This window comes from Cantharellus anzutake, assembly GCF_015039405.1.
Source record: "Cantharellus anzutake strain C23 chromosome Unknown EI90scaffold_32, whole genome shotgun sequence".
Classification (NCBI taxonomy): domain Eukaryota; kingdom Fungi; phylum Basidiomycota; class Agaricomycetes; order Cantharellales; family Hydnaceae; genus Cantharellus; species Cantharellus anzutake.
The window spans coordinates 608,481-622,365 of NW_024066982.1; the positions used below are offsets into that span (position 1 = coordinate 608,481).

Genomic DNA, 13,885 nt, shown 5'->3' on the forward strand with positions numbered 1-13,885 from the left:
GCTGACCACCCGAAGGGGAGAGACGACAACGAGGGGCTAACTCTTCTCCAACCCGCCTGGTTCGAAGCCCGCACGACAGAGGCAGTTTCGGTAGAGGGTGAAGAGGCGGGTATTCTGGGAAGGATACGTGAGGCAAGGGACCATGACGAGAAGGTGGTGAAGGCCATGCGAGAGCTGGGTGAAGGGACATTAAGGTCGGACGAATGGGAGAAGCAGGGTGACCTGATCCTGTACCGGGGAAGGGTGTATGTCCCAAAAGATCCCCAACTCCGCCATGATCTGGTACGGCTACACCACGACTCACAGGCGACGGGGCACCCAGGGCGATGGAAAACCCTGGAACTCGTCTCCCGTGACTACTGGTGGCCCCGGATGGCTGAGTATGTCGGGCGATATGTACGCGGATGCGACACCTGCAATCGCGTCAAACCCTTCCCCTCACGAAAGGTTGGGAAGCTTACCCCGAATAAGATCCCCACCCATCGTTGGCAGGTCATCTCAGTGGACATGATAGGGGAGCTCCCAGAGTCCAGAGGGTATAATGCCATCCTGGTCGTAGTGGACCGGCTGTCCAAACGCATCCACGCGGTCCCCACCGTGACGACTGTGGACTCGGAAGGTATCGCACGACTCTTCCTGGAGCATGTCTGGAGACACCATGGGCTCCCGGAAGAAATCCTCAGCGATAGAGGGAGCGCCTTTGTCTCCCGCTTCTCGAAGGAGCTCGCGGACCTCCTAGGTGTCAAGCTGACCCCTTCAACACCCTACCACCCCCAGACGGACGGACAGACGGAACGGGTCAACCAAGAGATCGAGGCCTACCTCCGGGTGTTCGTCAACCACCGCCAAGACGACTGGGCGGACTGGCTCCCGCTAGCAGAATTCTCCTACAACAACCGCGTTCACTCCTCCACTCACCAAACCCCTTTGAACTCGACACCGGCCAACACCCCAGGATGGGGACAGAACCCACGCGCACATCCGAGGTGGAAGCTGCCGATGCATTCTCGTCAAGGATGATGAAAATGCAAGAGGAGGCAAAGGCAGCCCTAGAGCACGCAGCGGACGAGATGGCACGATATTACGACCGGGACCGTGACCCGGCCCCTAAGTATCGAGAGGGTGACCAAGTCTGGCTCAATGCCCACAACTACACGACCGACCGTCCGACTAAGAAACTGGACCACAAGTGGCTTGGCCCCTTTAAGATCACTCAAGTCATCTCCCCAGCCGCCGTTAAGCTCCAGCTCACCGCCCGACAGAAGGGAATCCACCCAGTTGTGTCCGTGACGAACGTCAGACCACACCTCCCAGACGGTATCGCAGAAAGACCCGCTGACCCACGCCCAGGCCCGGAACTGGTAGAAGGAGAGGAAGAGTATGAGGTCGAGAAGATACTGAACTCTAAGTGGCTACGCCGGAAACTCTGGTATCTGGTAAAGTTCACTGGCTGGCCAAACTCTGAAAACCAATGGCTCCAGCGGGACCACCTAACCCATGCCCCCGACCGAATCGAAGAATTTCACAGGACGCACCCCCAAGCCCCAGGGAGAGAAAGGGAGAACCACCTGGCCGCTTCGAGGCGAAGCGGCTTAAGGGGGGGGTGATGTCAGGGCACACCCGCCTGACCCGGCTCCACCCGGCCCAACCTGACCCGGTACCCCGCCGGTCCACCCTCCCTTACCTCCTCCCCCTTTCCCTTCTTCCCCCTCATCCTCCCCTCCTCAATTTCTCCTTATCTTACTTCTTCTTTATTCTCCCTTTATTCTACATGGATGACTTTCTCTGTATCAATGTACAATTGACCCATCTGCAGCGCGCCCACCATGTACCCGGCCCGGGCACCTCGGGCAACCTCCCGCTGTGCCCAGCACGCGCGCCTGCACCGGATACCCTCGGGATCTCCCACGGAGACACCCGGATGGTTACGGCTGTGTGCGAGGGTGACGTGGCACCCGTCATGTGATCCAAGCCGCATGTATATAAACGAACCTGAAGTGGGAACCGAAGAAGTAGCCTTCTTCTCAATCTTCCACTTCAGGTAAGCAGTACAATACCCCTCCTTTAATGATAATAACAATCTTCCACTTCAGTCTAAGTGGCCAGGGACCACTGTCCCACATCGGGCCTGTCAGTACGCACGCCCGATCCGCCCCCCGCCAGGCTCTCGGTCCCGGACGCTATACCCGGACCCCCTCGACCCCGGACGAGTCCCTGACACCTTGGCCCTCTGCAGGCCAAGAGGGACACTTTCCTGGTGCTGTTAAATGCCAGGTCACCAAGATGCGCGCGATGCTGTTCTACATCGCGATTTTGGTAATTCATTATACTCTCCCCCTACTCATCCTGATCTGAGGGAGCATGGATTTGAAGGGCCTCAGAGGCCCTCTTCACACCAAGAGGAGTGTTTTCCTGGCGCTTTTGAGTGCCAGGTCACCAGGATGCTCCGGACCACGGACCTGGTGGTTCATGATTCTCTACCCCTTCCGCAGAAGGGAGACCAACCCTTTCCAAGGAAAGGGTTCTCATCTATCGTTCACTGCATAGTGAACGATCTGTTCTGCCCACAGACACTCCACTCTGTGTGTTCCCGGCATTATTGGGTGCCGGGTCCCCAAAATGCGCGGTGCTTCTTTGTACTGCGCTATTTTCCCTGTTGCCTTTCCATCTGGAAAAGGGTGCTCATCTATCGTTCACTGCATAGTGAACGATCTGTCTTACCAACAGACACTCCACTTCCAAGGGAAGGTCTGTGTATTCCTGGCGCTATTGAGTGCCAGGTCCCCAAAATGCGCGGTGCTCCTTTGTACTGCACTCATTTCTCTGTTGCCTTTCCATCTGGAAGGCTGGCCCTTTCTAAGGAAAGGGATTCTCTCCATTGTTCACTTCATGGTGAACAAGCTGTCCCACCGACTGTCAGGGACACGTCCGGGGTCGAGAGGGCCCGGGGGTAATGCCCGGCACTGAGGCCGTCGCGGGGTGTGGAGCGGGCGTGCGTACTGGCGGGCCCGATCCAGGACAGTGGTCCCTGGCCACTCAGACTGAAGTGGAGAATGTGTTATTATTATTAAAGAGGAAAACTATACTACTTACCTGAAGTGGAGAATGTGAGAAGAAGGTTACTTCTTCGGTTCCCACTTCAGGTACATTTATGTACATGCGGCTTGAGTCACATGACAGGTGCCACGTCATCCTCGGAGGCAGCCGCAGGCATCCGGGTGTCCCCGTGGGGGATCCCGAGAGCGTCCGCTACATGCGCGCGTGCTGGGCACAGCGGGAAGCCGTCCGGGGTGTGTGGGCCGGACGGGTCAATAGTACATCGATACAAGGGAAGGTGGTCCGTGTAGATAGAAAGAAATAAACAGGAAGAAGAAGATGAGAAGAATGAAATAAAGAAAGGGGAAAGAAAAGGGAAAAGAAGGGGGAGGAGAGGGAGGAAGGAGGGGGAGGGGGATAGACAGCGGGGAGCGGGTGTGGTGTGGCCGGGTGGGCCCGGGTGGGCCCGGGTCAGGCGGGTGTGCCCTGACACCGACGGACAGGCTGCCCCCAGCGAAAATCCGTGTCTGAATGATCAGACATGTGTCAGGGCACGGCCCTTGACCCCACTCACCCTCAGACACCCTCACCCTTTCCCTAACCACCCTCTCTCCACATTTCCCCATTCCCCTTATCCTTCCCCCCACTGTTTCACATAATGACGCGCGCGCGCGAACCCGTGGGAACGTTCTGGGCGAGCGACTCGCCCAGAAATGTACAGCCACAACCGTGGGAACATTCTGGGCAAGCAGCTCGCCCAGAACTTTCCCACGGGTCACACCCGTTATGGAAAGTCGGCAGCAAGCGGGAACTGTATAGTTCCTAGGGTCCTTTTGTGTCGGCCTCACAGGGGGCTGAGAAGCTTACCCTTCTTCTCAGCTCATTCCCTGTGAAGGCAAGTGTACTTACCCGCTTTTCAATGAATAGCAGCTCATTCCCTGTGAAGGCTGAGGCCAGTCCCCTCAGTGACTTCGAGGAGTTAGCACCTGGGGAGAGTACCCCAGCATCCACACCCGGCCTCACCCTCCGGCCACTCCCAGCTGGGGCCCGGATCCTGACAACATGCTCATTCCTGCCCAGTTCATGGGCTGCACCTCCATTCTGTCACTCATATGGACAGAATGACCTCTCTACTCTCCTAGATGATTATCTAGAAGGAGCAGGTCGCTGCTCAGACCTCTGGCCCACATTCAAGTATGGCGGAAATTTTTTTCTTATTTTTTTAACCTAGATTCCTAGGTTGAATTTTCAACTACTCCCCCAGACAACTGTCTAGGGAGGAGAAACAAACCCATGCCACTCTTTAGTGGTTATCTTTGTGGGTCAGCATTGCACTGACTCATATCAACTATTATTTTACTCCCAGACAACACTCTAGGGAGGAGCGGCCTCAGTGACCTTTGGAATCACTGGCCATCACCAGGGGTATTGACCTTCGGTGAGTTACCTGTGTCACCGGAGTATCAACCTTCAGGTGTGGAATCACTGGCCATCACTGGGGCATTGACCTTTGGTGAGTTACTTCCGTCACTGGAATATCAACCTTTGGGTTGACTGCTTCATCTCTTGCTCAACCCCGCAGTGGACCAATTCAGGTGTCACTGCCCTTTCTCATCAACAACAATGCTGTTGTTGATTCTGTTCCTTTACTCTAGCTTGTCATATTGACACTTGCTACTTCATCATCGACAACACTGTCGTTGAGATCTGGGTGCATATGTTCCAGGAGAAACTCTAAGTGGGCTTTGCCTACAAACTACTATTATAGCCTCCTGCAATGAGTGTGCCCCCACTTGCATACATTCTTCGTATGTAGAGTGTTATATTTCTTTAATATGCTTGCTTTCCCGTTCATATGCTTGTACCCTGTCTGCGATTCAATATTGCAAGGGAGGAGGATGTAAAGGATTAACCTTACTTCACTATAATTCCGATTATAGTGATATTTATATTATGTTGCATCACTATAATTCCCATTATAGTGATGCTGTTCTTTCTTTATTTATTTGTGCCGAGATATGTAAATTACATATATATACCTTGGAGTAGTTGTAAAGGCCCGGTAGCCTTTTACCTCTACTCCGTTGAATATACAGCACATTAAAGCTTATGTTTAGACAGACCTACTGAGGCCTGAGGCGAATGGGGGAACAGAACGTTACTGTCCCCAAAATAGTAAGCAACCTTTCAGTGGGTCCCATTGCGATATGCTCAAGGTCGAGCCCTTCAAAGAGAGAAAGTCGGGCATCCGCTGAACCGCTTGTTGCCTGTGCCTGGGCATGCTCAGACATGTGTGTGAAACGTAAGATATTCAAAGAATCAGTGTCAGAGGCGAAAACTAGTGTGAGACTGCAGCAGCAGATATGCGCGAGTTGAGGGGGGAAGCGCAGCAAGGGAAACAGGCAGGCAGCAGTGGAAAAATCACGAGAGTGAGTTCGAAAGAACAGCAGCAAGTTGGCCTTGTACTCACCACGAGAGTCATGAGAGATTCAGGTGATAAGGAAGGAAAAAGGGGGCGCTGTGAAAGCCCTTTTTATAAGCACGGCCTGAATCGTCGTGAGCACTCTTGTGATGAGTGAAGTTCAGTACGTACCTCTGCTGGTGTGGTCCGCTTCATGCATCCGCACCAGAAAACCCAGCGTACGACTGAGGCACGGTCCCTGGGTCCATCAAATGGTCAGGTTGTGCAGCAACTCGTGAAAGCAGCAAAGGGGCAAGTGTGGTGCTGAGACAGGTGCATCAGGGTGATCAAGCCAGGGGAAGTCATAGCATTGGCTGGGCCGAGTTCAATTGTTGCCCCATGATTAGTCTCGTGAAATGAAAACATTAAACAACAAGTTATCCACCATTTCCCCCATATCTCCACCGAATTTCCAACAAACTCATAGTCACTGCGTTCAGAGCCAAATTATCCTGTGTACTATTCTGCACTGTAATAATGCACAAGCTGTGTTATCCTGTGCTATTCCCTGAAAAATCCCAAGCCTCTGAGCAGGCACCGGTTTAACTTACGAGATGTGCAAAATCACGCCTGGGTATTTGCCGGGAATATAGCAGGGCTGAGCACGTGCCTGCACTATCCTCTGTCCTATTCCTTGTTTCTGCAAAATCCGTGTTCTATCCTGCATCGCGCACTAGCTCAGGCCTATTCACTATTAATATTTGTTTTAATGATGTTTGGTTTTGTGGTGAAAATCTTACTCCGAAGGTCTTTCTTGTCCGCGTCCACACCTGATGCTTGCTCCGGATTGATGAGGATAATCGACTCCATCTCATCCTTACTTGCACCAACCTTACCCTCTAACCCTTCATGCCTCCTGGTGGCTTTCTAGCACAGAGAACCTTAATCAATATTACCAATCATCAGGCAATGCACTGCTCTCAATCGCACCATAATCGCACTTTGCGCTTGCATATTTTTTTAGGAATTGTCGAACTGTGATCTGGTCCACTTGGCTTTGAGCAAGGTGAAGTACTGCTCCGCGGCATCACGGGCGTTGTTCTCATCAATCATTCCTTTTTTGATGTGGATCTTAATTGTTTGTGCCAGGAATCAGCGGTTTTGCAAAGGTGTGTCCACTTTCACGTACCGGTGTTCCTAAGCTAATTCTCACCACCTCACCGCCTCACTAACCACTTATTGGCGCCTTGAACCCCAACCACCAGTTTGGGGTAAGGACAGGCTCTCCATCTGCTCTTAGTCGCGTTGGAGCATCATCTGGCAAAGGCGATGGTAGAGGGTTTTCACATCAATACTTTCTATGTCGAGTCCTGGGCATTCAAGGCTAGATCAGTAAGCCTGACCCACATTACATGTTATGGGGCATGCGACTCACACATGCATTGGCAGGCCACTTGTTCTTTGTCTTACCTCTCACACCGTTTCTAGCCGTTCAGGTGAGTGTCCGCGGTACTATTAGCGGATTTTAGCTGCACTTATTGAGTCATCTGCCCTATGGGAAGACTATCGCTACTTTGGCCAGTGGAGTAGTGTTCCATTGCTTCAAGTCTGATGTTGTGGGCATGCTGAGAATGCTGGTTCTGATTGCGTTACCGTGGAGATCTAGCTGAGGACCAGATGGAGTTTTGCGCATCAGCGAGGTGGACAGCATATCGCCTTCAGGACCTTGAAGTCCATTGGGTGTATTTATTGTTCTTACAGCACTACTATCTGAATTTGCTCTAAAAGTATGAAGCACAAAGAGGATGCGGAAAATGAGTGGAAAATGAGCAGTACCGAATATTGTCGGATTTAAGAGTCGTTTGTATGTGCGTGCAACGGACCTCTATTCCGTGTGCAATATTCTGTGAAATATTCAGTAACGGATACTGCCAGGACCTAGCTGGTGCCCCGCAAATCCGGTCAGCGAAATCCCTGTGCTATTCTCTGCCCCAGTGTGCAGGAGTTCTGAACTATTCCTGACATATCCTGCGATCATTCTAGTGTGCAATATAACAGAGAATATCACAGATATCCCTGTACTATTCGGCTACGGATAATCTTTCTCTAAACGCAGTGAGTGTGTTAGGGGTTTCCGAGCCATTCACCAAGCCCTTGCCACGTGCGTGGGTTGCACCAATTTGTCAAGCTATTCTCTAGTCCGGACTCCACCACAAATGGCGAACTTTTCATTGCATGTCGAGTCTTCCGGCCATCTTCCACCTAGCATGTCATTCTCCAGCTGAATTGTAAAGGTCCGTCCACAGCCAACCGTTGATTAGCACAATTCCTGTAATCCAGATCGCAGGGCGATGTTACATGAAACGAATTGTACGGTGTCTAGACGCAACCACAGATCGGGACAGTAAAGACCGAAAACAACAAATGTTAGAGCCCACATCACGAGAAAGAATAAGATATTCTATCGGGGTGCCCAACGTGGCAATTCCGACCCAATCATGGGCCAAAGTGACCATGCGGAGCTAGGACATAATAGGCAAGACATTAGTGGCTAGGCGAATATAGGATGATGGGAGATATGGTCCCTGTTACTATGTTGGTACTTTGGGCAGTACTGGTGATGTGACGTCAACCAGCCGCATAAATAACATAAAATGAACGCGTTTGCAAAGTCTGGGCATCCAGTCCTATTCATTACACTGCGGCCTACATCGGCTCAGCCACGCGAATTGAGATGTCGGGTTGTGTCTATCAAGGGGACTCAGTCGCACTGTGAGAGTTGGTAGTGCTACTTGCCCCCTCGGAGGGAGTGTGATGTCACAGCCCACTAGCACTCTCCCTGCGCGCACGCGGCCGTGACGACGACGTGGATGGTGATAACTTGGATGATGACCTCTCGCCATTCCTCTCCTTATCGGGGGCACTTGCGGGCAGCGGGCCAGGATGGTTCTCGTCGAGATAAAGTCGATTCTGTTCGATATACTCGATCACACTGGCCGGCAGTAGGTACTGGATACTCATTCCACGGCGTAGGAAGAGGCGGATTTTGGTGGAGGAAACATCGTTCTGAATCATCTGGCGAATCACATAGATGTTGTCATGCCATGCGCTCAGAGATTCGAGAGCTTCGTCGACGTCGGAACCAGCTCGTTCAATGATGAAACACCCATAGCGTCCAAGAATATGTTCAAGCTGGAGTCGAAGAAAACGTGGTTAGCATGATTTCTATAACGAGAGAAACGCCGCGCGCAGGGGTGGGAAATACACACGTCTGCAGGTGACCAGACGCCGGGCTCGGACATTGTGTGAATTAGGTCGGACCCTGCGAGCAGCATGACTCGAACTTGATGTTTCACTCCTGAACATTGGGGACAAAGGAGATGCTCAGTAGCGTGGATCAAAAGCAGAAAAATTCAGCGCACCCTCCATGTCATCCACTCCCCCCCTTACTGTGTTAATTTCATGGTCAAAGTGGTCAAGCACAAGAGCTGTGCGTTGGTACTCCGTTTGCAGCGCTTCCCAATCGTCCACCATCAACCACCTGCTGGTCTGGTCGCAAGCGAGTCTACACATCTCGACTCTATTATGACCGGGAAGATGTCCCGGCGGGAGGAACATTAACAATGAGCCAATAATGGCAATCGTTGGGATAAACCCACCGTCGGGAAGCATTGAGCAGACCAGGCTTCTTGTAGCCGTCCCCGACAGGCGACATGTAACCACCAACGACCTCAAAATCGGTCTCCTGACGTACATAATCTTGCGCCATTTCGAACATTCGCATGTGTGCATAAGTGATAGGGGAGAAGGAGCCACAAGCTACAAGAACAACAGGAGTCTTATCGGGATCACTAAGTCGCTTGAGTCTGTGCGTGAAGAATGTGTAGTTGCTCATTTCTGCGTCGCCAGACATCGCTGACAGGGTGATCGGTGAAGGAACAGGGTCGATTTGCGAAATGGATCCAGATCTGGAAGTTGCCGGGTCACATCACCTGACGGCTCCCGTGATAAAACAATTGTATTGATGCCTTTTACCTTACTGCTCACGATCATCTCATGCCTCTGATTCGTCCCAGAAAAGAGTCGACTGGTACCAAAGAGGCCGAGGTAAGCATGTGAACGATCGTGGGATCCCGATTCCCATTCTTCAGCTGACCACCACTCATGTGCTTTCTGTTCACGAAACCACAGCCAAAGCTGCCCACTACGCATGCATCTCTACTCAGCAGTGTCGTCGACGCCTACACTAATCTCACGAGGGATCAGCTCGTCTTATTTCTGTCGATAAGGCACCTGCCTGTCGATGGCTCCTCACTTGATTTAGCTAAGAGGCTGGCTGAGCATGATCTAGAAAGCTACTCTACGTCTCCTGTTGTTCAGTCCTTCCCGGGCCCTCCGGAAGTTGCTCCAGAACACCCTCCACCACCGCCCATAGCCAAGCCATCCAAGTTGCCTACGCTCCCTGCTGAACTCCTTGCGGACATCATGGACTGTGTGGGTGATTGGGAACTAGCCAAAGCTGTGGGAACGGTCACATCCCTCAAAGCACCAAAAGAATGGGATCGAGCTTCCTCTGCAGATCTTTCGGCCCTAGTTGGGAGTACCAAATTTGACTTCTCGGCCCTAACCGCGACGGGGGCCAACGCGATCGTCAGACTTTGCTACACCCATATCCTCGATCTTTTGAAGAGTCACGACCCCACCTCGTTCGATCGGCTCTACGGCGGTATTCACTCACGACTCATCCCTTTCCGTGCTTCGTGCTCCGGTCGGACGGAAGTCCTCACATGGTGGAAGGGGCAGCATGAAATACCTAAAGACTACGGAGACGATTGTATTGATGAAGCCTGCCGCCATGGGCAGATCGAAGTTCTCGAGTGGTGGAAACGCCATTCAAGTACACTTCCGCTGCAGTATACTGAGGCGGCGCTGGAGAATGCCAGCGCACGAGGCCACATCCATGTGCTGGAATGGTGGAAGCAGTCAGGGTTGTCACTTAAAGTTGGTCGTGTCATGGACTTAGCAAGCAAGGCTGGTCAGGTGGAGGTATTGGATTGGTGGCTCCATTCAGGTATCGAAGTCAATTATGATAATGGAACCCTCGAGCACGCCAGTCGGAACGGACGCCTTAATGTTTTAACTTGGTGGCTGCATTCTGGGTATCAAATGATGGTGCGTTAGGGCTTTAGTTTTCATAAGAATTTTGACTTCTCCTGAAACTTTTTACTTAGTACAATGAAGACGTGTTGATCGGTGCGACACGCCACAATCGGCCGGAGGTCCTCCAGTGGTGGTATGATAGCGGCCTTCCTATTCATTACCGCATATGTGATATCGAGGAGGCTGTCGAGGATGCCATCCGACAAGGCTCCGGGGCGAAGGAGTGGTGGATGAAGCTAGGAGTGGATTTCAATGCGAATAACATTGAATGGGTACAACTTAAGTTATTGCGGTGAGGTATCCTTCTCGTGCAGGTCAGAGCATCGGGTCTGATGAACCTTAGTTATCAATAACTTCATCGTGCAGCCTTACATCCTCGACGTTAGATGAAAGTCTACCCGTGCGAGTTTAGATGCCTTATTTGCTTCTTTCACGTCTGAACTATTGTCTTCTCATATCCTTGTGTCTGTTTCTTTTCAATCCTCCACGACTCACTATACCCATCATTGCATGCATTCACCCATCCTTGTGCTACGATTTATGTGTACTAGCCATTAGATCCCCCGTTTCTGTCCGGCTTTTCCTCGCACTCCACATCGATTTCCATCTTGCAGGAGAATCGGTACGGGTTAAAATACACGCGTGTTCCCTCAGGGATTAAACGTCTGTATTTGATTGCGCGCTACGACATTTAGGATTCCATCCCTTCCGTCTCTGGGGCCGGTCCACCCCCGCCCTCGGCACGATCCTTGTCCTGTCGACGAGCCTGTACAATATCATCTACTCGGAGCAATACGCGGGCAGCCTAATCAGAGGTAACGGGGACTCAGTAAGTTTTACATCCCAAAGCAAGAAAATATCAACCTCGATGGCGGTTTTAAGGGTCTGGATCTGAGTAACCGGCACAAATTGATTATTTGTTTTCGAACAAAGAAAGTATACCAACCTTAACACTAGCAGATTCAAGGAGTCCATACTTTTTCATGTCAACAAGTTTGCCTGTATTACCATCGATACCCCACATGTGCCCCCCAACGACCTGCTTTGCCTGTTCGAATAGAAAGTGCCGCTCATGTGAATAATGACAACGCCAATGAGAGAAAGCTTCGCATACTCTTAACTCAGTCAACGCCCGGATGGCATTACCGCCCGCATTCTGTATCAGTGTTCGTGGGATAACTTCCATAGCGTCCGCTATTGCTCTCACGCCCCAAGCCTCGACGCCTTCGATTGTCCGTGCTTTCGCTGTCAACCCTACACTCACTGCCATCTCGGTGGCGCCTCCTCCAGGAGCAAGACGAGGATTGAAGAAAACGTTACGTGCGACGGACATAGCGTCCGCGAGATTTCTGTCCACTTCATTGAGGATATCTTTCGAAGGGCCACGGAGGAGAATGGTACATGCGCGAGGGGCAGAGCACTCGGTGATGAATGAGAAGTACCTGGTATCGGGATATCAATGAATCGGACGTGCATTTCCGCGACACCGCTTACTCATCACCCATTTTGTCTACATAGAAGAGCCCACAACCCGTCCCGACATCTGAATCACGGAGATCCTCAACGCGATTCACGATGGTGCCTCCAACAGCTCGAGCGATACGGTTGTTGTCGGATTTGCGGACCCGACGAAGGACAGACACGCTAGCTCTCGAGAGGTAATGCTGCGCAATGTCTGCGATGGGTCAGAGTGTGGAACAAGCATGCAAGGACTAGCTGAAGAATTTACCTGACACGCCCTTTTCGGTAATGACGAGATCGGGCTTAAAGGAGATCAGAGTTTGGCATAGTTGCTGCACCTGCTCCTCCTCGATCTCTTGTGCTCGGGCCCAGTCCTCCTCCTTCGACAGTTCCATGCTGGTCTGACTTTCGCCTTTCTTGTACTCAAGAGGACAATCCAGAAGTATGATGCGAGGATTAACTATTCGTCTTCGCATACTTGGATGCGTGACGTCCTTGTTGAGCATTACGCCACGGATAACTCTGCTTTCTTCGATTTCGCCTCCTGGAACCTTCTCAACACGAGCATATCGCTTTATGTCAACCGTTTTTATCCCATCATCGTCGCGCATGACTGTCCGTACAGCCTGCAAAGCAAGATTGCACATAAGGGAAGACCACCTTGCGACGAACTTCGTTCCAACTGAAGTCTTGATCAGATTAAGCATCTCTGCGTCGCTGGATGTGTCGATAGGGACCGAAACGCGGGTAATAATGTCTAGCCCTTCTTTGAGTGCTTTGTTAAAGGCAGATATGATGACTACGGGATGCATATTCCTTTCGAGAAGAGGAAGAGCCTGAGCGAGAATTTCTCCTGCCAGAATGATAACGCTTGTTGTGCCATCTCCAACTTCTTCATCCTGCGTCCGGCTTAGATCGATCATATTCTTGGCGGCAGGATGTGCAACGTCAATCTCACGGAGTATCGCGTTCCCGTCATTGGTAAGACTGAACACATTGGTAAGGAGTGGTTGTTCAGCTCTGGCAAAGTCAAACCCACAGAATGCCACCCATAGGATCAAGTATCATCTTGAGCATAGCCTTTGGTCCAAGACATGTTCTTATAACATCGGCAACAACCTGGTGAGGAACCTCAGGAATGTTTCAGTCACAGGTTAGGGGGTTACTCACCTTTCCAGCTTGGATATTCGATGTCTGTGCTTTGCGTCCCGATTGCCGTTCGGGCGCAGTATCTAACAAGCCAGACACGCGTATGGATAATTTTTCTCCCAAATTCCCGGAAAACACGCACTCATAACAAAGACCGGCGTTTGGGCGTTCATCGTGAACTATTCTGCGACGATATTTTGGGTTTGAACGAAATCGCCTTTTCTGATACTGAGGCAGTGTTCGCAATCGCGTGACTTGGTCTGACTTGGTCGGAGGACGTTCTGCTTGCATCAACTAGGCAGGACTCCAGCCTCTATGACTTCGTAACAATAGATGCATCAACTGCACGGCGTCTGCACCTGGCCGCCATCTTTTCCTGCCCGGACACTGTGTAGCCAAGTGTACCTTCGCCCCTCACGCGCTCTGCGTTTCTTCCACTAGAAGCCTACTTCATATTCCTCGGCGTGTAATGGACAAATGTACTACATACTGTAAATGTACTCGCATCTCGGGCTACCATGAACTTCGATCTGGGATGATGCGCCTTTGGCACATCTACTATGCAGGTTTCGCAGATGACTTCCTCGTCTAGGGGATTCTGTGTTTAATTCGCTGCGCAATCGACATACGTCCTCACACACCAAACCCCAACAGCCATCCTCCTATCACTAGTGACGC

General features: G+C 51.5%; 3 protein-coding genes across 3 annotated transcripts; 1 reads left to right on the forward strand and 2 right to left on the reverse strand.

The window, feature by feature from the left end:
- Positions 1 to 8,254: 8,254 nt before the first annotated feature.
- Positions 8,255 to 9,332, reverse strand: EI90DRAFT_2924512 (Nucleotidylyl transferase; the record flags this gene model as incomplete). Its single annotated transcript, XM_039054863.1, has 4 exons — positions 8,255 to 8,629; positions 8,707 to 8,795; positions 8,860 to 9,017; positions 9,097 to 9,332. 4 exons carry the CDS (start codon positions 9,330 to 9,332, stop codon positions 8,255 to 8,257), a joined length of 858 nt encoding a protein of 285 aa, XP_038914693.1.
- On the forward strand, positions 9,197 to 11,373 carry EI90DRAFT_3063289 (uncharacterized protein). The gene is made up of 4 exons (XM_039060720.1): positions 9,197 to 9,544; positions 9,629 to 10,609; positions 10,669 to 10,889; positions 10,941 to 11,373. The coding sequence occupies exons 1-4, from the start codon at positions 9,494 to 9,496 to the stop codon at positions 10,948 to 10,950; spliced, it is 1,263 nt and encodes a 420-aa protein (XP_038914694.1). The 5' UTR covers positions 9,197 to 9,493; the 3' UTR covers positions 10,951 to 11,373.
- On the reverse strand, positions 11,067 to 13,462 carry EI90DRAFT_2997486 (T-complex protein 1). Its single transcript, XM_039056242.1, has 9 exons — positions 13,350 to 13,462; positions 13,229 to 13,290; positions 13,098 to 13,177; positions 12,327 to 13,045; positions 12,092 to 12,272; positions 11,712 to 12,039; positions 11,544 to 11,645; positions 11,462 to 11,488; positions 11,067 to 11,402 (listed from the first exon to the last, which is right to left on the reverse strand). The coding sequence occupies exons 1-9, from the start codon at positions 13,378 to 13,380 to the stop codon at positions 11,289 to 11,291; spliced, it is 1,644 nt and encodes a 547-aa protein (XP_038914695.1). The 5' UTR covers positions 13,381 to 13,462; the 3' UTR covers positions 11,067 to 11,288.
- Positions 13,463 to 13,885: the final 423 nt, after the last annotated feature.

Bases quoted from the DNA above. Each gene is read 5' to 3' on its own strand.
- EI90DRAFT_3063289 (XM_039060720.1), top strand. From the start codon at position 9,494: ATGCCTCTGATTCGTCCCAGAAAAGAGTCGACTGGTACCAAAGAGGCC. The intron at 9,545-9,628 runs GTAAGCATGTGA...ACGAAACCACAG, and splicing joins CTGGTACCAAAGAGGCCGAG to CCAAAGCTGCCCACTACGCA. The intron at 10,610-10,668 runs GTGCGTTAGGGC...CTTTTTACTTAG, and splicing joins ATTCTGGGTATCAAATGATG to TACAATGAAGACGTGTTGAT.
- EI90DRAFT_2997486 (XM_039056242.1), bottom strand. From the start codon at position 13,380: ATGAACGCCCAAACGCCGGTCTTTGTTATGA. The intron at 11,646-11,711 runs GTATGCGAAGCT...CTATTCGAACAG, and splicing joins GGGCGTTGACTGAGTTAAGA to GCAAAGCAGGTCGTTGGGGG. The intron at 11,489-11,543 runs GTTGGTATACTT...CCGGTTACTCAG, and splicing joins TTGAATCTGCTAGTGTTAAG to ATCCAGACCCTTAAAACCGC.